This window comes from Gorilla gorilla, chromosome 6 (assembly GCF_029281585.2).
Source record: "Gorilla gorilla gorilla isolate KB3781 chromosome 6, NHGRI_mGorGor1-v2.1_pri, whole genome shotgun sequence".
Taxonomy (NCBI): Eukaryota; Metazoa; Chordata; class Mammalia; order Primates; family Hominidae; genus Gorilla; species Gorilla gorilla.
In genome coordinates, this window is record NC_073230.2 from 111,390,924 (window position 1) to 111,416,210 (window position 25,287).

At 38.4% G+C, this 25,287-nt stretch overlaps 1 protein-coding gene across 10 annotated transcripts in view; it reads left to right on the forward strand.

Annotated features, from left to right (window-relative positions):
* The window catches only part of GSAP (gamma-secretase activating protein), a 146,754-nt gene that overhangs the window by 25,780 nt on the left and 95,687 nt on the right, over nt 1–25,287 (forward strand). For all 10 annotated transcript variants that reach the window (XM_055392527.2, XM_055392528.2, XM_031012924.3 and 7 more), the window contains 7 exons: nt 3,817–3,905; nt 8,621–8,690; nt 9,910–9,959; nt 13,867–13,971; nt 14,379–14,438; nt 16,202–16,245; nt 17,148–17,230. In XM_055392527.2, the coding sequence (XP_055248502.1) occupies nt 13,936–13,971; nt 14,379–14,438; nt 16,202–16,245; nt 17,148–17,230 (223 nt within the window). In that variant the 5' untranslated portion in view covers nt 3,817–3,905; nt 8,621–8,690; nt 9,910–9,959; nt 13,867–13,935. The remainder of the gene's footprint in view (nt 1–3,816; nt 3,906–8,620; nt 8,691–9,909; nt 9,960–13,866; nt 13,972–14,378; nt 14,439–16,201; nt 16,246–17,147; nt 17,231–25,287) is intronic.

Sequence of the window (25,287 nt, forward strand, 5' to 3'; positions counted from 1 at the left end):
AACCTTGGCTCACTGCAACTTCCGCCTCCTGGTTTCAAGCGAGTCTCCTGCCTTAGCCTCCCGGGTAGCTGGGACTACAGGTGTGTGCCACCATGCCCAGCTATTTTTTTTTGTAATTGTATTTGTATTTGTATTTTTTTATTTTTTATTTTTATTATTATACTTCAAGTTTTAGGGTACATGTGCACAACGTGCAGGTTTGTTACATATCTATACATGTGCCATGATGGTGTGCTGCACCCATTAACTCGTCATTTAGCTTAGGTATATACCAATGGAACAGAACAGAGCCCTCAGATATAATGCTGCATATCTACAACTATCTGATCTTTGACAAACCTGACAAAAAGAAGAAATGGGTAAAGGATTCCCTATTTAATAAATGGTGCTGGGAAAACTGGCTAGCCATATGTAGAAAGCTGAAACTGGATCCCTTCCTTACACCTTATACAAAAATTAATTCAAGATGGATTAAAGACTTAAATGTAAGACCTTAAAACCATAAAAACCCTAGAAGAAAACTTAGGCAATACCATTCAGGACATAGGCATGGGCAAGGACTTCATGTCTAAAACACCAAAAGCAATGGCAACAAAAGCCAAAATTGACAAATGGGATCTAATTAAACTAAAGAGCTTCTGCACAGCAAAAGAAACCACCATCAGAGTGAACAGGCAACCTACAGAATGGGAGAAAATTTTTGCAACCTACTCATCTGACAAAGGGCTAATATCCAGAATCTACAATGAACTCAAACAAATTTACAAGAAAAAACAACCCCATCAAAAAGTGGGCAAAGGATATGAACAGATACTTTCTCAAAAGAAGACATTTATTCAGCCAAATAACACATGAAAAAATGCTCATGATCACTGGCCATCAGAGAAATGCAAATCAAAACCACAATGAGATACCATCTCTCACCAGTTAGAATGGCAATCATTAAAAAGTCAGGAAACAACAGGTGCTGGAGAGGATGTGGAGACATAGGAACACTTTTACATTGTTGGTGGGACTGTAAACTAGTTCAACCATTGTGGAAGACAGTGTGGCGATTCCTCAGGGATCTAGAACTAGAAATACCATTTGACCCAGCCATCCCATTACTGGGTATATACCCAAAGGATTATAAATCATGCTGCTATAAAGACACATGCACACGTATGTTTATTGTGGCACTATTCACAATAGCAAAGACTTGGAACCAACCCAAACGTCCAACAATGATAGACTGGATTAAGAAAATGTGGCACATATACACCATGGAATACTATGCAGCCATAAAAAATGATGAGTTCATGTCCTTTGCAGGGACATGGATGAAGCTGGAAACCATCATTCTCAGCAACTATCACAAGGACAAAAAACCAAACACCGTTCTCACTCATAGGTGGGAATCGAACAATGAGAACACATGGACATAGGAAGGGGAACATCACACATCGGGGACTGTTGTGGGGTGGGGAGAGGGGGGAGGGATAGCATTGGGAGATATACCTAATGCTAAATGACGCGTTTTTTTTTTGTATTTTTAGTAGAGACAGCATTTCACTGCGTTAACCAGGATGATCTCAATATTCTGACCTCATGATCCGCTGGCCTCAGCCTCCCAAAGTGCTGGGATTACAGGTGTGAGCCACCATGCCTGGCTGTGATTATTTTTCTAATGAGAAAATTTCCTCTATCTCCCCCAGAAAGGTCTTTCCCCCCCTCCAAGTTAAAATACATAAACTTTTGGCCTGGCACATGGTGAAACCCCATCTCTACTAAAAATGCAAAAAAATTAGCCGATTGTGGTGGTGGGTGCCTATAACCCCAGCTACTCAGGGGGCTGAAGCAGGAGAATTGCTTGAACCCAGGAGGCGGAGGTTGCAGTGAGCCGAGATTGTGCCACTGCACTCCAGCCTGGTGACATAGTGAGACTCAGTCTTGTTAAAAAAAAAAAAAAAAAAAAAGAAAAAAAAAACAAAGCAAAAAAAAAATATATATATACACACACACATACTTCATACTTTTAGGTCAAAAAAATATACACACACACATACATACACACACAGATACTTTTAGGTCAAAAAAAAGTCAGCTCGTGCTGTTTAATATACTAATTTAGTCATACACATTTAAGATAACAATAGGAAAAATTCATTTCCCCCCCCCACATACTCACCTCTCAACAGAGCATTTCTGTTCTATTTTTCTTCACAAATATCTTTGACACCAATGTCTTTCTTATTCCTGGAGCCATTTTTTGAGTCATCAAGTAGATTCCCAAAGTAACTCATCCATACCCTTGGTTGTAAGATCCTGTCACTAGGATTTTCATCTTAAGCCACAAGCACCCATTTACCAAGCATTGGATTTCCATTTGTTCTGTAGTATGTATATTATATGATTCAATATAATAACTCACTGTCTTTTTCAAGTAATATTTAAAAGGCATGTTTATAGATAGATCCAGACCTTCCAGTTGTTAGGACATAGCTCAGAAATTGTTTTACGTTCTTTGCTTTTTTCAAAAAATAAAGCAGTTCTCTCAGGTTGCTTTCTTAAATATTGAAAACTAACACTGATTAAATTCCACGCTTATGTGCCATCCCCAAATTTTGTATATTATTTTTCACAGTGAAGTCACTGAGAGACACTGGATCATATTAGAGTCTCAATAAAAGCTCAAATATAAGGCCAGTCCTTCTTTTCTACGGTGTAATCTTGGGGGAAGGGGAACCTTGACCTAAATTTAGATATCTTTGGTAACTCCATGCGGGGAAGCCCATGTCCATGGACTTCCTCCTGATTGCTGTATTTTATGGCATTTGCTCAGATGTGACACTGAAGAAGTAAGTGGGTCATTATCAGTGCTATACCACTGTCCCCGAGGGAAACCCAGCCTGTGTCCTAATGATAGATACTGTCAGCCTTAACATGTTCATGTATCAGAAATCTTTTTATTTTCCTACACAAACAATATTTGCCATTGTGCTGCCAAATTGGAGTGACAGAGAATCGCACTGTGTTTGTTTAGACTTAAAAGCCTAGAGGGCTTGTGGAGCTATGCTAAAAATGGCATGCAGTGAGTACAAACAACTTCTTCACTCTGTGCACATTGATTTCTCCCTTGAGATCTTTTCTGTGTCTCTGTTGAATTTGTAGAAGTGTCAAAGTCAAACTTTAAGAAAATCACCTTTTTTTCCCCCTGGTAGAATAGCTAATACAATAGTTAGCATATTTATATTTTCAGAAAGTTCAGACATGTCTGCTTTTGCAAATCATAGAATTGTGATAATTGGGAAAAATGATATCCATTAGAAACCCATTAGGCCCTCTTATATGTTGCTGGTGAGAGTGCAAAGTAATATACAGTGATCTTTGAATTCAGAAGCCACTTGTGTTTTAAATGTGATGCTTTTCTGTAAATGCAGAATTCTTATAACCTGAAATTTGTCTCCCTTGTATCTACTGTTGTTTCCAGGGCTGTTCAAAGACTTCCCTTTTCACATTTGCATTTCTTCAGTATCCTATGGTTTTCATAATAAAATGCAGCTTCTTCAGGGCTCCTGAGGGTGTGGAAGGCAGGTCCTTTGCTGGGCTGATTGCTCTTTTGGGGTCCTGGAGCCACCACACATCCTAGAGAGTAGAACTGGGAACAGATTTACAGTTTCAGTCTCCTCACAGGACTTTAGGATGGTGGTAGAATTGTTTTATTAGTTTATAGTCAGTGTAGTAGGATTTACCGGAAATTGTTTTTACTCCTTGCTTTGGAAAAAATAATGTGTGATATTATAATCTTCGTTACTAAAAGTGTTCTTTTCTCTGTAGGATCAAAGTGCTTGACTTTGTTGGTTGAAATCCACCCTGTTAACAATGTGAAGGTTCTAAAGGCTGTGGATAGCTATATTTGGGTTCAGGTAAGTAAGCATGCCATTTATCACTTACCTCATTAATCAAAAGGCGTGCAGCCTAGAAGACTTGGGGTTTACAAAGTACTTTCACTCTATCATATTTAATCCTCAGAACAGTCTTGTAGACTGCTATGGCTGGAAGTATCCGCTCTTTCTTTGCAAGCATGGAAATTAAGAACTCGAAGCTAGCTCCACCAACTCTGTTTGTTTCTTAGTAACGTAATATTTTCTCATGATAAAATATCAAATATTAAAACACATTTAAGGTAAGCTTTAAAATGGTCAATATAATGTATTTGCATGGTTGACAGATTAAGTATCTATGATTAAATGGCTTAATCCCTGAATTTATCAACTTCATGAGTTGATGCAGAAACTGCATGTATAATGTAGGTGGCATAGATATAGTCATTCCTCATTATTTGCAGATTCCATATTTGCATATTCTGCTACTCCTAAAATTTATTTGTAACCCCTAAATTAAACACTTATAGTACTTGGTCAGTTATTTGCAGATACATGCTGAGTGGTGAAAGAATTTGTCACCCAACATGCACATTCGCAATTGAGGTTGAACACGGTGATGCCCTGCCTTTTTTGCTTTAGCTCTCATACTAAAATGACAGTTGTTTTCATGGCCTAGTTCCATCTTTCAATTTTTGTGCTTTTTCCTGGCGATTTCACGGTTTAAATGGCTTCCAGGAATAGCGCTGAGGTACCGTCTAGTGTTCCTAAGTGCAAGAAGGCTGTCAGATGCCTTAGGGAGAAAATATGTGTTTCAGATAAGCTTCATTCAGGCATGAGTTACTATGCTGTTGGCCACGAGGTTAAGGAGTGTCTTTAAATAGAAACACACAAAACAAAGTTATATACTGATCTGTTGACAAACATGCTGTGACTAGAGGCTTCCAAGAATTTATCCTTGTTTGGGTTTGGATCATAATCCCAAAAGACAATCCTGAACACCATAATCCTGAACGTTGAAATCCTGAAAGGTCAAAAGTCTAAAGTCCCAAAAGCCATGATCACAGGATAGTTAGTATACACGAGTGTCTGTACTTTCAAAACTGTGTATGTTATTATTGCCTATTTTATTGTATAAAGTGGACTATGAAGTGTTCTTTTGTGTTTTGCTTCTCAGATAAGTCTTTTAAAAATGTCAATACATCTTTTAAATAATTTTTAAAATTATTTTCTTCCAGAATTATATTTTTGGGATTTTGATCTTTTGGGATTTCAGTATTTAGGATTATGGCATTTGGGATTGTGTCTTTCAGGATTATGATCAACTCCCTTTGTATTTTCCCTAGAAACAATGGTTCAGTATTCAGTATACGACATTTGTGGTGACTTTACAGAACATAACTACTGCAAATAATTTGAATCAACTGTGTGTGTTCACACAGCACTACAGCATAATTTCCTTTCGCCTAATTTCACATTTTGTTACAGGGTCAAAATATCATTTCTTTTGGTCTAGCCAGAGTCAATTTGCACCACTCAAAGTATCTGCCTTTTTGTCCCCCAAGCTACTACCAGCCTCCACCCTATGGGCCTCCCTATTCCAGTGGGTTAGGGGAGAGGGTTGTCTCTCTCTGCCCAGGGTCCTCCCCTGTCAGCCAGTCCTTTCAGCTGCGCATTTCCCCGCCACTCCTGACAGCACTGTGGTCGCTCCTCAATTCCAGATATGGCCTGGCCTGAAGCTCCCAAGCTGCATTCTCCTACCCTCAGGAAGCTACTCCGTCTACACTGTCATCAGTGTGGGGAGGCTGGGGACAGAGCACACTTCCCTTTTCTGGTCTGTTCTTTGGCTTCCTTAGCATCTTGTTAGGGCCATATAGATGGTAGAGACATGACTGAAGGATTGGGGTAACTAAAGGGAATTGGAGCATAGAAGGGGGAAAAGTTTTTAAAAGCAAGTGGTTGTATACATTGCGAATATATTAAAATCTACCAAAAATTGTATATATTAAAGTGGTTAAAATGGTAAATTTTATGTTATGTGAACTCATTTTAAAAAAGTTAAAAGTGGCTGGGCGCAGTGGCTCATGCCTATAATCCTAGCACTTTAGGAGGCCAAGGAGGGCAGATTGCCTGAGCTCAGGAGTTTGAGACCAGCCTGGCCAACGTGGCAAAACCCCATCTCTACTAAAAATATTAAAATTAGCTGGGCGTGGTGGTGTGCTACTGTAATCCCATCTACTCGGGTGGCTGAGGTGGGAGAATTGCTTGAACCTGGGAGGCAGTGGTTGCAGTGAGCCAAGATCGTGCCATTGCACTCCAGCCTGGGCAACAAAGCGAAACTCCATCTCAAAAAAAAAAAAAAAAAAAAAGTTAGAAGTACGTGGAACAGGACAGCATCTATAGGCCAAAGGAAAAGTCCCACCCAAATAAAGTAAAACTTACTAATTCTGTGGACCCATCTCAGTCCCTAGCCCTGCCTTCTGCCCCCATGTCTCTGCCTCTGGAGAGAGAAACTCCTCCAAACCCCAGTGGCAAATCCCCGCCTTCTCCCTCGTGCCTCTAGAGAAGTGACATCTACTGTCCATTGAGTTGGTCTTGCCCTGGGATCAATTTCCTTTTTCTTACAAAAACATCCATGGTGATCTCCAGTAGCACATTTCCCTAACTCTGCATGTGTAGTCTTGACAACCTACACAGAGGAGCTTCAGCAGGACAGTGGCAGGTGGGGCTTGGATCCCAACCCGGGACCCTTTGAGTGTTTCCTTCCAGCACAAGGTGTGTCTTCAAGATAGTTCCAGTGGGTAATTACACACCCTCTACACACCGAGACTACAGACCTCCAAAGACCAATATTCATTCTAAGTCTAGCTCCATATTTGTGAAGATAAATTTTTCAAAGTAAATATAATCTGCATAGAATCCTACTTACAATACAAAAAAAATAACCTTGAGTGCTTTTGCAGAGCTGTGTCTGAATCCTGTCTACTTTTGGCTTCCAGGCCTTACTCTAGGACCACCTTATAATAGAAAGAAAAACAACACCTACCTGAACGGGACTTTTAAAATAACATTCTCCCTGATTGTCACAGGAAGACCAGGCAGAGGTTTAGAGGTTGGCAGTTACACCTCTTCAGCACCTCAGTCCATGTCACATTCCTAAGCAGGCATGCCCTGGCCACCTCTGTAGACCTGGAGGCCATACCATCTTCCATAGCAGCAGATATCTCCATATTTTGAGGCACTGAACATTTGTTCTCCCATCCTATATGTGGTGTCATTCATCTCTGCTTTTCCTCAACTCTGGTATACAAAGTATCTTGTTTGATGTGTGACATTTTACAAATTATGAGACAATTAGTTCTGTATTATTTTTGTAGCTGAATTCTGCATTGCTATTTTATAATTTTGACTTTATTACTGTGAAGCATATGTTTTGCTTTTCATTTCTAAAAGGGAACTCAACTATAAATGTTCCAAAATTTGACTAGTACTATTTTTAATCTGATATTATACAAAGGTAGGACACTAGGAAATAATAAAAAATTGTCCTAAGTTTAGTGAGACTAATGACTTGGAGATTGGGACATAGAAGTTGTGACCTTTTATATTACTTTCAAGTTTTGGGTGAGGAAAAGAACAAAATTCACGGGTCTTTCATGCTGCAAAATGAAATGGCTGGTTTACAATTGCCCTTTTGAGTCATCCTGTGACCAATTTTTCCTCATTATCACAGCTGATGGGGTCAGGACTTGTGTTGCTGGCAGCCTACTTTGTCCTGCAAACAGACACATAGTGGTGGGCTTATATGGGAGAGCACAGAGAAGGAGGAATGGGGTGGATTTAAGCCTTTTCTTCCTGGTGACAGTCGTTCTATGCTTTCAGGCTTGTAAATCCTCAACTCGTGACACCATGACTCACTGTTCTTTCTTGACAAGTTCTGGTTATGTTGTGCTTTGTCTCTTGGATGTGGGACTTTGGAAGTTGTCGTGGGGAATATATTTACTTGGCTCTCAAATTATATACTAGGTTTAGTTGCACAACGACTATATCGACCACTGTGTGTGTGTGTGTGTGTGTGTGTGAAATAGAACATTTTGTATAAATGTTGTTTGCATTGTTTCTGATTGGTTTCAGAATCAAATATTCCAAACAGGAAGTACCATCCCTAGAATTAGCTTCAACCTTAACATTTACTGTTTATTTTACTTTATTTTTAGACAGAGTCTTGCTCTATCACCTAGGCTAGAGTATAGTGGCATGATCTTGGCTCACTCCAACTTCAACCTCCTGGGTTCAAGTGATCCTCCCACCTCAACCTCCTGAGTAGCTGGGACTACAGGCACGTGCCATCACACTTGGCTAATCTTTTGTATTTTTTGTAGAGATGCGGTCTTGCCATGTTGCCCAGGCTAGTCTTGAACTCTTGAGGTCAAGTGATCTGCCTGTCTTGGCTTCCCAAAGTGCTGGGGATACAGGTGTGAGCCACTGTGCCCAGCCAGAAGCCTTACTGTTTAAATAAGTGAAGATAGTGTTGTATTTGAGATCAATTCCACTCTGGAAAACTGAGGTTCTGAAAGTGTTGTGTTTTCTTGCTTGCTTTGACCTGCAATGTGTGTGTGCAGGTGATTCCCCTAAACTCTTCTGTGATTCCCAGTTTCTTCAATGGTATGTAATAGTACAGTCATCAAACACAACTTTGGAAATATTTGTTCAAGCAAGATAGTTGCTTACAATTATGATTAATTTCTTTTTTACAGTTTCTCTACCCACATATTGAAAGTCATCCTCTTCCAGAGAACCATCTGTTACTGATTTCAGAAGAGAAATGTAAGTGTATCTTCAGGTGGAATATGGGAATTTCATGAATGGCATATTGTCTCCTAGTATGGTACATGATTGAATCTTCTAGATATCCACCTGCCATTGCCAAGGGTCTGCTAAGCTTTGATGTCCATATGAAACCTGGAATTCCTTGGGAAGGGCTTTTCCTTTGGCCCCCAAGTGTTGTTCCCTTTGGCTCTGTTCAGCTTTCTCATCCTGGGAATAATGGGCTCTTGCATACATGGATCTGCAATTTTGTCCCGTGGTAGAATGTTTGTAGAAAGTTGCATAGGTCATTTTTGTCATTTTTAGTTCATGTGTCTTTTGGATGTCTGTCATAGTGGATAACTGTAATATGGAGATGCTTGGATGGAGAGAGGGGAAGATTTTAGTAGCTAGAAGAATCCCATGGCAGAATTTGAGAAGACCTACTAACTTAGACAAGTTCAGATAGAGGCAAATAAGTTTAGGACATAAAAGGATATGTCCTTCCATGATGATTTCAAGTTAGAGAGGGAGAGGAAGGACAGAATTTACTGGTGGAGCTTATCTAGTAAGCTGTCTTTTGCATTACAAGATGAAACTGCTAGTTTATAGTTGGAAGGACAGGCTTGAGGGGTAAGGCTTTGTTCAGTCTCTCAGCTCTTGCTCAGTTTTGTAACTAGGACCAGCAGAAGGGAAATATGGCTGAATTCAAATTGTTACTGATAGAAAGAGACCATCTACACAGATTGTCTTTAGTGTTCAGGGTTTTGTTCATGTGAAATTGACCTCTATTAAAATGCTTCCCCAAAATGTCTTGTATAATGAGTTTTTTATCTGGTATGTTCATACAAACAAGTGTTTGGTATTTGGGAACTGAAGAATAAACTCTGCTAAGTAAGCCCTTGTTAGCTCTATATAACACTGATGGTATAGGGGAGTCAAGTACTTGCTGAGGGAACCCAGGAAAGCAGGAGGACTAAATACTTCATGTATTGTTCATATTGAGGAGCAGAATAAATGCAGGACTTGAAATTAACTGTAAAGGGAGGATGGAGAAAAATGGGTTTTAAAAAGTTTTTGAACCTCTGTTGTGAGATTACAGTTTGTGATAGTGTTGTTTTTCTGGCCAGTTGTTCAATCTGCATTGCTTTTATAACAATGTTTTTACAAGAGTTAGGCAAAAATAGTACTCATATATTTCCTTAAGGTTAAATTATCTTTCTTTGTTTTTCTTTTAAAGATATTGAACAATTTCGTATCCATGTCGCCCAAGAAGATGGAAATAGAGTGGTAAAGATTTGAAATTCTTTTCGCTTCATAGTTTTTTTTTTTCCCACAAAGAAGTACATTACTAGACTGCTAAAGATAAATTAATGTTATTGATATGTAATGTTTTCTTTATTTGATGACTTTTGAAGTATAGACTTGCTGTTTTAATGTGTGAAATGATACAAATATGTATGAAGTTGATTACCCCCTTTTTCTCTACCTCAACCCTCAATCTGAGTATCCTGAGGTAGCTAATAACAGCCTGTGTGTCTTTCCACAGCTTTTACCTTGCTCGTGCAAACCTATGCAAAGTTAGATGCACATATGTGGGGATTCAATTGTTTTTACCAAAGTAGAATCATAATACATATATTTACCTGCTGCTTTTGTGTTTACTTTTTGCTTAGCAGGTAAAAAGATCAGGAGTATCCCTATGGGTTACTAAAATAGAGATATAACTAATTGGTTATTTACTCTAATTTTTATATGTACGTATATGCATATCATGGGATCATACCATATATTTATACCATATATACAATCATACTATGTATCATGCCATATATGGGTTTCATAGAGTATAATTTTTTTTGCTTGTTTTCCATATGTACCTTTTTTTTAAAATCTCTTTTGTTCACAACCTGGTATGTATCATACTTTTTTCCACACTAATACTAATCTCCTACCCCCACCTCTTACCCACCCAGGGGTTTATTATTCATTTTTTACTCATTCAGCTTTGTGGAATTACCTGCAAGTAAACTGGAATAGCTCCAATTCAGTCTCTTTAGAAGTAGATAATAGTCCCTGGTGTGGATAGACATTCACTAAATTGCCAGTTTTTTGTTTTTGCTTTTGAATTATAAATCATCTTAAACCTTTTTTTCCTATAGCCTTATGTATTGGTACATATATTTCTTTGAGCTAAATCCTCAGGGATGGATTGTTTGATGGGTACATGCATTTAATAAATTCCAACAGATTTTTCCAGATTGCTTTCCAAAAAAACTTCTAACAATTGACAGTTTTAGAAGCAAAATGTAAGAGTACATGTTCCCTCAATTCATACCACGAAAAGGTATGTTTACCTTTTAAAAAATTTCCAATTGGATGAGTCTAAGTTGATAGCATATTATCTTAGTTTGTGTCTCCCTTAATATTAATGCATTTCAGCATCTTCTCCTAAGCTTACTGGCTATTTGATTTGCTTTTTTGAAAATTGTTTAGTTGCATCCTTATCTGTTTTTCTACTGGCTTGTCTTTTTCTTGATAATTTGTATAGGATCTTAATATGTTATTGATATTAAAAATGATTTTCTTCAATATTTAGTCTGCATCAAAATTGTCTCTGAAGATTTTAACATTTCTCTGAAGATTTTAAAGTTAAATGAACAAATTGAAACAGAAAATGGAATTTATCAATTGTGTATCAGCTATTGAAAGCCTCAAATCAAGAAGCCTGGCTGGAAAATTGCCAGGAGAAAGTATGTCACTGGAGCTCTGGGCTACCATTGTCCCGCAGGGGCTAAGTGGATGGGAGCACAAGGACAGACAGATGGGAGCACAAGGACAGAGAGGGCCAGGAGTCAGAAGAGGGTCAAGCCCAAGAGGAAAGATCAAGGCTGAATCCCAAATCCAGTGATGAGAATTTAGGAGAGAAATAAATAAGCAAGTTGGGGTCAGGAACTGGGAGTGAGCATAGACAGGGGACTGGCTGGTTAGAAGAGGGCTTGAGAGCAAAAAGAGAGAGAGAGGCAGACAGACACACACTGGGAAGAGTGATGGAGGGGACACCTGTCAGCAGCCCAGAAAAGATTCTGCAATTCAGGATGGTGCAGCTTCAGCATTCCTTAATTCACATGTGTTCTTCCAAGAAGTACTTCTGCCTTCATTCTTAAAGGCTTAGATGACAGCTTCACACAGCATAAGTATAATACCATCTCTATCATGCAGGGATGTTGCAAAGAATATGCAATTCCACATATTCTTTGCAACATCCCTGCATGATAGAGATGGTATTAGGTTTATCCATATTTTTACAGAGAAGACAGCAACCAAGACTCACAGAGGTGAGGTGACTCTAGAGAGGAACAAAACTGAGATTTGAACCTGGGTATGCCACAATCTGACATTCATTTTCTTGTTAGTACATACCTTTACCTGGAACGGTTCTCAGTTCTACTCCAACTCAACAAATTTCAGAAAAATGATTGTCCAAGGTTTAGAGACAGACAGGTCCTCTTGGATCTTTTCTCTGGCATCACTTTCCTCTTGTCTAAATATAATGGACAGGGTAAGCGGAAATAGTGGTTTACAACTCTTTATGCCACATGGCCCCCCTCAAGTTGCAAGTTACCTTCGGTGGAGAAATCCCTATTAGGATTAGGGAGGGTTTAGGCATGAATATGGACCATTCTGGTGTTTCCTTTTTTCCTCATTTCTTCTACCCCAACCTGTCTTTATTCTTTACTCATCTATCTCAATGTAGATTACTTTGGCTTAATAAGCATTTTGAGTAAAGTTAATTCTTAACTGCTTCTGTTAAATTATTTCGAGGTCAGCTGATGCACTGAAAGGGCACTGGGAGGATTCCAGGACGTGGATTCCAGACCTTGCAGAACTAACTATGCAGCCTAACCTAACTGCTCAGGACCTCAGTTTTCTTACCTGTTAAGGGGTTGAATTGGATGGTTTCTAGAATCTCCTGATTTTAATGTTCCATAGTTCTGACTTTGTTACTTAGTAAACAAATATTTCAAATTTACTCTTGCACACCTTATTTCATTTTCTACCTTTGTTTTTTTTTGTTGTTTTTTGTTTTGTTTTGTTTTGTTTTTTATTTTTTTTTGAGATGGACTCTTGCTCTGTCGCCCAGGCTGGAGTGCAGTGGTGGGATCTCGGCTCACTGTAACCTCCGCCTCTTGGATTCAAACGATTCTCCTGCCTCAGCCTCCCGATTAGCTGGGATTACAGGCATGCACCACCATGCCTGGCTAATTTTTGTATTTTTTTAGTAGAGATGGGGTTTCACCATGTTAGCCAGGCTGGTCTTGAACTGCTGACCTCAGGTGATCCACCTACCTCGGCCTCCCAAAGTGCTGGGATTACAGGCATGAGCCACCGTGCCCGGCCCATTTTCTGCCTTCCAAACAAACATTCCTTGAGCACTGTTACATGCTAGAAACAGTCAATGCATTGGTAATAGAAACGTGTTGTAGGAGAGTGCGTACTCACTGGGGGAGGCTTATAGCATTAATTAAAATGTAATTGTCAAAGCAGCATGCCAATGCACTGTAGGAAAACAGGTGAGGATTATACTACATCTTGGGGATGTGAGGGAAGGCTTTGTTTAGAACACAATGTGTAAGTCAGGTCTTGAAGAATGAGTAGTTAAGTATTGCTGAGAGATGGGCAATATCATCATACTCATCATGGAAGACATAAAGGTGAGAGGCATGCCCAAAGCTGCATGGTTGGTTTATGGCCAAATTGGGGTCATTGCCTACTACTTTCCACTGTCAGGCCTGAGTTTTTCCTTGGCATCACAGCCTCTGTCTTTGGTAGTGGAGGGCTCTTGTCTGCAGAGGCTTGACTTAAGAGAGTTAGGTACAGAACAGTAAGTTCCGAATCTTCTATTAATGCAGCTATTGATTTGTGGGAGGTGTGGTGTTGTCTTCAACAGCCTCAGCCTGTCTGCTAAACTAAACAAGAATAAAATCATATATTATATGTGGGAAGAAGAGGAGGCAATGAAATGATGTCTTAAAACATTTATGGAAAGACTGTGTATACTAGGGGTGGGGAGCTTCTAACAGTGAACTGTGGAAATATTTACATGTATCATAAAGATAGACATGGAAAATAATTATGAATTCCAGATATGTTTTCCTTTAAAAGTTATTCATACTTTTTTTTTCTGCATTTTTAGGTGATTAAAAATTCTGGCCATCTCCCAAGAGACAGAATAGCTGAGGATTTCGTTTGGGCTCAGTGGGATATGTCAGAACAGAGATTATATTACATTGACCTGAAGGTAAAAAACTAGTTCATGGGCACTCCTTTTTTTTTTTTTTTTAACAAAAATATTAATTTTTTTAGAGACAGGGTCTTGCTCTCTTGCTGAGGCTGGAGTGCAGTGGTGTGATCATAGCTCACTGCAGCCTTGAACTCCTGGGCTCAAGTGATGCACCTGCCTCAGGCTCCTAAAACATGGATTACAGGCATGAGCCATAGTGCTTGGCCCCAGCACTCTTTTTTATAAGAAAAATTTGATTTTGACATTATTATTACTGCAGTTCACTAATCATTACATTTTCATTGATGGAAATAGTGAAGTTTTATTAAACATAATGAAAAGATTTTCATTATTGTTTGCTTCTTGACTGCTTCCTTTTCTTTTTTTCCTGGTTTTTTAATATGCCATTCTGTTTTCTCTTTTAGAAATCAAGGAGTATCTTAAAATGTATCCAGTTTTATGCTCACGAGAGCTATAACTTAATGGTAAGTCCAGAAAATGATCACACTACAGGAAAGTTTATGATACATTACTCTCTTTTTTTTTTTTTTTTTTGAGATGAAGTCTCACTCTGACGCACACGCTGGTGTGCAGTGGCGCGATCTCGGCTCACTGCAAGCTCTGCCTCCTGGGTTCACGCCATTCTCCTGCCTCAGCCTCCTGAGTAGCTAGGACTACAGGCACCCGCCACCAAGACCAGCTAATTTTTTTTGTATTTTTTGTAGAGACAGGGCTTCACTGTATTAGCCAGGATGGTCTTGATCTCCTTACCTCGTGATCCACCTGCCTCGGCCTCCCAAAGTGCTGGGATTACAGGCATGAGCCACTGCGTCCAGCCTATAGATTACTCTGTTTTAAGAGAATTGTTATCATAAGCAGCGCTTTAGCATTCCTGATGGTTGTGTTAGTTACTCGTATGAGCAAGTAAAATTAGTTCTTGCCACCTCCAGGCTTCCACTCTATAACAAATCCAGTTAATGTAGGTCATTAGAAGAACACACACCAGAAATGTCCAGTAACTGAATGCTTCACATCAAAGAAAAATGTGTAAGTGGGGATTAGTAGACGGTGTCAGGTTGGCGCAAAAGTAATTGCGTTTCTAATCATTTAAAAGTAATGGCAAGAACTGCAGTTACTTTTGCACCAACCTAATAATTGATGGGGTCTGTAAGAGATAGCTTTAAGGGGTTATAAGTTACTTGACCCAAAAGGACTTGTGAGGATGGTGGATTTGAGAATAAAGAGACAAGTCAATGAGAGGGTATAGTTTAACTGAAATCTAGCGTTACCCCCGAAAAAGCTATTTGGAATGTTAGCATTGTGTTCTATCAGTGGAAAAAAACTTCTAAAAATAGGAAAATTTCAATTTAAGAACTTGAATTTTTTAAAAAAAGATTTAAAAAAATTAGAATTGTGGTGAAGGGTTCTTAATATCTTTGTGATGAACAATATGGTGGGGTTTTTTTTTGTTTTTTTTTTTGTTTTTTTTTGTTTTTTTTTTTTTTTAAGATGGAGTCTCACTCTGTTGCCCTGGCTGGAGTGCAGTGGCATGATCTCTCTTCACTGCAACCTCTGCCTCCTGGATTCAAGCAATTCTCCTGCCTCAGACTCCCTAGTAGCTGGGATTACAGGCACCTGTCATCATGACCAGCTAATTTTTATATTTTAGTAGAGATGGGATTTCACCATGTTGGCCAGGCTGTTCTTGAACTTCTGACCTCAAGCAATCCACCTGCCTTGGCCTCCCAAAGTTCTGGAATTACAGGCGTGAGCCACCATGCCGGCCTATTCTTCTTGAGTAGTACTAATGTTGCTATCTAATACAGATTGTTAGGCCATTGCAAGAATTGCACTTACCCCTCCTGCCCTCTGCTCTCCTTCTAAAGACACCCAGTCCTTCCTTCCTTACTCAGTCATCTATGCCTTGTAAAAGATGGTTGCTTCCAATTGGCCTATTGTACAACCTGTTTTTGATATTCAAATCTAAGACAAAGTTTGTCAAGCATTAGCCCTTTAAGAAATAAATAAACATCAAGCTCATGATTATATGTAAATTCCAGAGTATTTTCAATGGACTTTCTATGCAAAGGATTTGGAGTATAATAACCTCTGAAGACAATGATGGTTAAATATCATTATTAGGCAAGCATAATATTTTTCTGGTTTACTTGGGCTTGCTCTGGTTTTCAGAACTGTCATCACTTTCTCTCATTTTGGGTTCATTTTCTTTGATTTTTTTTTTTGACAGTTTGAAGTACCCTTGGACATATCATTAAGCAACTCAGGATTTAAGTAAGTTATTCATAGGTTGTTACTAATTTTTATAGATAGTTGTGGGCAAAATGATTATATTTATTCCTACATTATATTGTGCAGATAAAAAGAGAGTTTGATATTCTGTGTGCATCTTTTTTTTGTATTCCCATTCTCCATAGCAAATATAAACAACTTTATCAAACATGAACCCAGGATTTTACATATAAGGTCAATTGTATTGATTTTCTTAGCCATTTATTTCTGTAGTGCATCTCCATTTATTTTGGTATAAGGATATACCCTTCTCCCTGTGATTAAATAGAGGGATTCGATGGGTCAGAGAGCTACACTGAGAATCAAACATCAAAACCCTTTTTGTTGCCATCAAAGAGGATGTCACAGGTAAATCCACTTGTAGCTCAGCTGAATTAATTGTTTTTTTTTTTCTGTTTTCCTTTTTACACAAAAGACAAGGTTTTTTTCCTTTTCCCACTCTATTTTACATGTAGCGGGAACATGAGATGCTTCTGAAAAAATAAGCATAACTCCATCAATATGTAGAAGACATGAAAATTTTCCTAAATTAGAGTAATGATAATCCTGAACTGTTAAGTATTTCACTAGCTTTATTTCATCATATATGAACATTTAGCTGTGCTTACTTTGAAACTAGTGTGTGCATTACTCTATATCAGAAAAGTTATAAAAATGTAAGATGAAAGTAATATTTTTTCCTTGTTATCAGGCTGATGCCATTTATATACCATGTATTTTGAAAAAACTACAGAATTTATTAACCAAAAAAAAGTTATCTACTTACATTTCTCAGGAATGTGTTTCTACTTCTGTGGGTATATTATTTAGTGGTTACTCACATCCTTTATGAAGGGGTGTATTTTTAAATGCATTCAATAATTTCTCATTCTTTATGTTCTTAGACTTGTCAACTTTGGATGTGATTATCAAGACCGAGATAAATTTTCCAAACACCTGACTCTGTGTGTTTTTACCAACCATACAGGTAAACTAGGGTTGTATTTATCAATTTATTCAACCGTATTTGAGTTCTAGACAAAATTTACTCATTGTTTAGCTATATGGAGTCTGAAAATAGAACAGAGCTACATTTTTATGTTGGTGATCATATGGATTGTCATATATCAAATCTTCATTAATTTTAAATATACACTGTCTGTATTGAGGAAGCCACAGTTATTCTTAACAACAGAGTTATTCTTCTAGTAGTTATTATTTGTATGGTTCCAACAGAGAAAATGGATTGTATTTAACCAATCTACATTTTCTCACCTGCTTCATCTTTTAAAAAATGACAAACAGCGATGGCTATGCTTTCTGTGTCAGGCTTACTGATGTGTTTGGTTCTAAACTTACGTACCTGGCTTTGAGAGCCATGCTGCAGCCTACCAATGTAACAATCAGAGCTTGACATAAAGTTATTAATGTGAAATATTTTGTTCCTTAATACCAGTTTTTATAGATAGAAAAAATGGAGAGGGTAAAGAAAAATACCTAAAGATGAGAGAAGCTGAATATGATTACATTCAATAAATCTGGTGAAAAACTGCTCATTAACCTTAATAATCATCTAAATAATCAGCTCTGATAACTACATGTAATAGCCATTTTTAATATCCCAACTTTAATGGACATTTACTACTTGAGTTAAGTAGCATTTGGACTAAAATTGTATTCCTTTAAAGCCAAATTATTGTGGGATATTCACCCATTAGGCCAACATTTATTGAGGACTTACTGTTTGCTAGGTGTTGGGGATATGATAAGTAAAACTGCCCTAATCTTTATTAGCGTAAAGGTTACTATTTGGCACAGATTTTAGACATTACATAAGTGCACACTTAGTATTTAAATAGAATCATATTATGAATGAGCATTATAGGAATTCATGAAAACTTATGGAGGTTTAATAGAAGATATTAGTATCTTCAACCATGTTCTAGTTCAGCCAGTCCATCCTCATTTCTGCCTCCCTCCAAGATATCCCATCCCATTCCATTCTTAGTCCTGAAAATGGCCCCCTTTCCCACTTCACTCCTGCATGATCCATTCCCCTTTTTCCTGTCCATCCCAGGTATCCCTCAGCTGTACTCATCCCTTCATACACCAGTCCTAGGGAGCTCAAGGAGGTGGTATTTCAGTAGAGACTTGAAGGATATGTATGAACTAAGACCATGTCACTGAAGTAGAGCGAGTGAGAGAGAGAAAGCTGGAGAGGTAGGCAGGGGCCAGGCTATGTGGGACCTTGTGGATCATGGGAGGATTTTAGACTTTATCCTAAGAGTGGTGAGAAGTCATTGAAGGGTATTTTTTGTTACTATACAATTTATTTTGAGAATGCGCAAGCTTGCTGTAAAGTTCAAAAATATAATGAACATCCATTTACCTTTTACTTATACAATCATATCATTTACAGTATTTGCTTTATCATTCTCACTATATATATATGTATCATTTTATTTTTTGACCAAGTCCATTCAAAAATAGGTTGCAGACATCATAACACCTAACCAGTGGATAATTCAGTACACACCTCCTTTGATTAAGGACACTCTTCTACATAATCTGTTCCCTTATTACTGAAATAAATTAATCACATTAATCAATAAACTTTATTTTCTATTCAAATTTTCATAATTTCTTGAAAAATGTCATGTGTGTGTATATATAAATAAATATGTATGTATATAACTTTTAAAGTCAGGATTCCATCAAGATTCATGCATTACATTTGGCCGTTTAAATCTTCATAGTCTTGCATTAACATGTGCAACAATTCTCATGTCCTACTCCCTGCCTTTCTTTTCTTTTCATTGACATATTGAAAAGTCCAGGCCATTTGTCTTGTAGAATGATCCACATTCTGGATTTATCCAATTGTTTACTTACATAGGCATTTAACTTTTTCCTCTATACATTATTTGTAAATTGGAAGCTACGCACAACTGAGTAAAGGCACAGTTAGACATAAGTTAAGCATTTTTAGTGAGAGTACTTCACAGGTGATGTGAACCTCATTTGTATCAGATCAGGAGGCCTATAATGTCAGAATATCCTACTGTTAGTGATGCTAAGTCTGGTCATTTGGTTAAGTGGTAACCACTGTATGTCTCCCTTGTGAGGGCACATTTTAACCTCTGAATTAGTAATTTATAGGATGGTAGTTTGTCACCACGTGACTATTCTATTCTCAGCTTTTCACCTGTCAGTTTTAGGATTCACTGATACTCCTTCACTGAAGCGTCTGTGCAGGCAGTAACATGATTAGATACATATTTTCAAAAGATCACTGTGGCTGCTGTATGGAGGATGGATTGGGCCGGGTACGGTGGCTCACGCCTGTAATCCCAGAACTTCGGGAGGCCGAGGCGGGCAGATCACCTGAAGTCAGGAGTTTGAGAGCAGCCTGGCCAACATGGTGAAACCCCGTCTCTAGTAAAAATACAAAAAAAATTAGCTGGATGTGGTGGCACATGCCTGTAGTCCCAGCTACTCAGGAGGCTGAGGCAGGAGAATCGCTTGAACCCAAGAGGCGGAGGTTGCAGTGAGCTGAGGTCACACCACTGCACTCCAGCATGGGCAACAGAGCAAGACTCTGTCTTAAAAAAAAAAAAAAAAGAAAAAAAAAAAGAAAAAAGATGGAGGATGGATTGGAGAAGGCAAGAGAAAAAGTGGGAAGATGAGCAGTTAAGTCTAGTCCTATGTTTGAAATCAGGGTGAACTAGGATGGGCAGTACAGGTGGAAGGAACTAGATGGGTTTGGGATGCATTTTGGAGATGAAATTAAGATAATTTGCTATAAATTAGAGGAATGGTTCTCAGGTTTCTGGCATCAGCAAATGAGTGAACAGTAGTGTCGTTTACTGAGGTTATAGGGGTTTTGGTGGAGCTTAGGAAGATTGTGAGTTTTGTTTTAGACGTGTTGACTAAAAGATCTGGAGCTTAGAAGAGGGGTCAAGACTGGCAATGAATAAATGTGGAAGTTTTTAGAATATAGCTGGCATTTGAAGGCATAGGAGGGAGTATTTGGTCAGGAGGGAGGACACTTAAGAATAAGATCTGGGAACATAAATATATAAAGGTTAGGTGGAACATCCAAACGAAAAGGAAAAAAGAATGTCTGGAGAGAGAGAAAGGGAAAACCAAAACAAGTATGGTATTGTAGTAGCTGAAGGCACAGGGTAGTTTCACAAAGAAATGACTGAATAGGTAGTGAGAGGTGGAGTCCAGTGTGTCTAGTAGCATGAAGATTGCTATGAGCTGTTTGTGTTGTGGAATTGAGGTGAAATCTTGACTATGCTGGGTTAAGTGGCATATGGGAATTGAAAAAAGTCATAGCAGCATGTGTAGACATGACAGAGGCAGCAGCTGGAAAGGGAAATAGGATTTAGGGAATATTTTAAGACAGTACAGACTCTAGGATGTTTGAATGCTCACAGCATATATTGAGTGGAGAGGAAACAGGACAGTACATAGCAGAGAGGATAACTGGTATAGTGAATTTGCTTAGAAGGTGGGATGGGATCCGGAGCTCACATGGAGGGAGCAGGGTGGGTTCTTCCCTGGTGCTTTGCTTTATTTATTTATTTATTTGTTTATTTATTTATTTATTTATTTATTTATTTCTGAATGAGATGGAGTCCTGCTCTGCTCTGTTGCCTAGGCTGGAGTGCAATGGAACGATCTCAGCTCCCTGCAACCTCCGCCTCCCGGGTTCAAGAGATTCTCTTGCTTCAGCCTTCCGAGTAGCTGGGATTACAGGCACACATCACCATGCCTGGCTAATTTTTTTTGTATTTTTAGTGGAGACGGAGTTTCGCTATGTTGGCCACGCTGGTCTCGAACTCCTGACCTCAGATGATCCACACATCTTGGCTTCCCAAAGCGCTGGGATTACAGGCGTGAGCCACCACGCCTGGCCCCTGGTACTTTGCTTTAAATCTATTGGATATGAACAATCATTTTGGCTTTAATCCAGTGCAGCTTTTTATTCCTTTTTCTATTTCCACAGGAATTTCTCGTGACCATTACTAGCTGTAAGTTATACATGGGGCTAGTTGTGACATATTTAATAAAATGTTAGGTTTATCTGACATAAATTGTGGAAGAGTCTGTTTTTCCCCTTCTCGGCAGTGTGTGGAAGGGTAGAAAATAAGCTTCACTCTTCACAATCAGCTTTGAAAAAATAAAGAAAAACCTGTTTCAAATGAGATGCTTCCAGATTTAAGATGAAACAAGCCAGAGAAAGCAACCTTTTGTTTTTTGACTAAGAAATTGTTCATGTGTTTCCTATATTACTCTTCAAAAGTGTTTTTTTTACCTTTGTTGTTAAACAAAATCTATTCCAGCAAAATAGGATAGGAGAAGGAAGCAAAGAGTCTAATCTAAATGTGACTCCCTCTATCGTAGAAAGCTGAATTCTTCACTGGCATGGAGGCCAGAAACTGTGGTTCATGAAAGGAATGCTGATGGACTTAGGCCCTTATACAAACTTATTTCAACTATTTACATTAATTATGATGATATAATAATATTTGACATTTTGCTATCACATTTTGGTCATCAGAAGCTATTTTGTCCTTTCAGCATTACTTTTTATATTCTTGAAAACATTTGTCCTGAATTTCCCAGCACTAAGAAATAAAGATGGCTGTCTTCCAAGGAACTAGAGGTTACAATCTAGGTGATGGGCGTGCTCATGAGATTGGTGGTGGGCAAAAGTGCTGCTGCCACTGCTGCTGTCAGGCCGCTTGTGTATTATTTAACATGAGTTTATATATTTTTTTCTAATAAAAAGGATAAATCAGACTTTCTAAGCATTGAAAGCATATCTTACTATTTCCCTACCTAATAGTCAACTCTGAAGCTGTAGTGCTCTTGTGTGTTCTAAGTCAGTGGCTGTAATTCTTTCTTGTGCACCACCTACTGGGAGGGTAGTGAGTAGGGAAGTGTGTAAATTCTCCTTCCTATTCATATAACTGCAAGAGTTGCTCTTCACAAGTTCCCGATTAGGCCTATGTTTTAGCACTTTATAGAGCCTTTTAATAATTGCTCCAATAACATAATTTCCCTTGGAAAACTTTGTCCACAGTAGTTTTCATTGTCCAAATGGTTTCCCCAAGGCTAGCCAACGTTGAGATATTATCTTCATCATTGATGAATTTCATTAAACATCTTTGGATACACCCTTAAGAGCATGCTTCCCCAGCTTGTAAATAGCAGCAAGACTGTTATGGAATAACACCAGCTAACCTTTATAGCCAGATATAACTTCTTTGCAACTAACAATCTAACAATAACAATCTCTTTATACGCAGTATCTTATTTAATTATCTCACAAGAACCCTATGAAATAAGTTCTATATTTTCTTTATTTACAGATGAGGAAACTGACGCTTAGATAATTTAATTAACTCGTCTGAGGCAATAGACTTAGTAAGCCAAAAGCAGGATTCACATACAAATCTGCTGATTTCAAAAGTGGTTCTCAATCTGGGTTCACGTTAGAATCATTTAGTGAGCTTTAAAAAACACAGATGCCTGAGTCTCACCCCCCAGAGATTCTGACTTAATTCTTCTGATGTGGAACCTGGGCATCTGTGATCCCAAGTAAGTTTAATGTGCTGTCAGGGTTAAGAACCACTGCTCTAGAGCTGCATTGTCCAATATGGTAGCCAATAGCCACATGTGGCTATTTGAATTTACATTAATTAAAATTAAAGAAAAAAAGCCAGTGCTGACTAGAAGCAGCTAATGTGAGCCACTCTCACAGGGAAGCGTAAATGCCACTCTCACAGGGAAGGGGCGAGTAAATGCAGCACCTTCAACTGAATCATCCAGATGTTCACACTGGGACTAATCCAGGAAACAACTTGACCCATGGAGAATGGCGAAAAGCAAGGCAGGATGACAGCCCACCTAGGAGTGACACAGAGCCAGGGGAACTTCCACCACCCAGGGAAGTGGTGAGTAAATGTACAACTCCAGGAACCCATGCTCGACTAAGAAGACAAGAGAGAAGATCCAAATAAACACAATTAGAAATGACAAATGGGATGTTACCACTGACCTCACAGAAATAAAAATAATTATCAGAAACTACTAAGAACACCTCTAAGTACACAAACTAGAAAACCTAGAAGAGACAGATAAATTCCTGGACACATACAGCCTCCCAAGGCTGAACCAGGAAGAAATTGATTCCCTGAACAGACCAATAATAAGCTCCCAAATTGAATCAGTAATACATAACCTACCAACCGAAAAAAGCTCAGGATCTGATGGATTCACAACTGAATTCTACCAGATGTACAAAGAAAAGCTGGTACCATTCCTACTGAAACCCTTTGAAAAAATTGAGGAGGATGGACTCTTCCCCAGTTCATTCTATGAGGCCAGCATCATCCTGATACTGAAAACCTGTCGGAGACATAAGAACAAAAGAATACTTCAGGCCAATATCCTTGATGAATGCTGATGCAAAAATCATCAAAATACATGGAAACCAAATCCAATAACATGTCAAAAAGCTAATCTACCACAGTCAAGTAGGTTTCATTCCTGGGAGGCAAGGTTGGCTCAACATATGCAATTCAATAAATGTGATTCATCACATAAACAGAATTAAAGACAAAAACCACGTTTATCTCAATAGATGCAGAAAAAGGCTTTCGATAAAACTCATTACCCCTTCATGTTAAAAACTCTCAATAAACTAGGTATTGAAGGACAACCTCAAAATAATAGCCATCTATGACAAACCCATAGCCAACATCATACTGAATGGGTAAAAGCTGGTAGCATTTCCCTTGAAAACTGGCACAGGACAAGGATGTCCTCTCTCACCACTCCTATCCAACATGGTATTGGAAGTCATAGCTAGAGCAATCAGACAAGAGAGCATCCCAAATAGGAAGAGAGGAAGTCAGGCTATCCCTGTTTGCATATGGCATGATTCTGTAGAAAACCCCATAGTCTCAGCTCAAAAGCTCCTTCAACTGATAAACAACTTCAGCAAACTTTCAGGATACAAAATCAATGTACAGAAATCTCTAGCATTTCTTTACACCAACAAGAGCAAAGTCAAGAGCCAAATCAGAAAGGCAATCCCATTCACAATTGCCACAGAAAGAATAAAATACCTAGGAATACAGCTAACCAGGGAGGGGAAGTTAAAGATGTCTACAATGAGAATTATAAAACTGCTCAAAGAAATCAGAAGTTACAAAGAAATGGAAAAACATGCTCATGGATAGGAAGAATCAATATCATTAAAATGACCATACTGCCCAAAGCAGTGTACAAATTCGATGCTATTCCTATCAAACTATCAATATTCTTCACAGAACTAGAAAAAACTGTCTTAAAATTCATATGGAACCAAAAAAGCCTGAGTAGCCAAGGTACACCTAAGCAAAAAGAACAAAGCTGGAGATATCATGTTACCCAACTTCAAACTATACTACAGGGCGACAGTAACCAAAACAGTACGGTACTGTTACCAAAACAGGCACATAGACCAATAGAATGGAATAGCCAACCTAGAAATAAGGCTGCACACCTATGACTACCTGATCTTCAACAAAGCTGACAAAAGCAATGGGGAAAAGACTCCCTACTCAATAAATGGTGTTGGGATAACTGACTAGCCATATATAGAAATTGAAACTGGAACCCTTCCTTACAACATACACAAAAATCAACTCAAGATGCATTGAAGACTTAAATGTAAAACCCAAAATTTATAAAAATTCTGAAAGAAAACGTAGGCAATACCATCCTAGTCATAGGAATGGGCAAATATTTCATAACAAAGACATCAAAAGTAATCACAAAAGAAGCAAAAATTGACAAATGGGATCTAATTAAACTTAAGAGCTTCTGCACAGCAAAAGAAACTAATAGAGTAAACCAAACGACCTACAGAATTGGGAGAAAATATTTGCAAACTATGCATCTGACAAAGGCCTAGTATCCAGCATCTACAAGGTACTTAAATTTGTAAGACAAAAACAACTCCATTAAAAAGTGGGCAAAGGACAT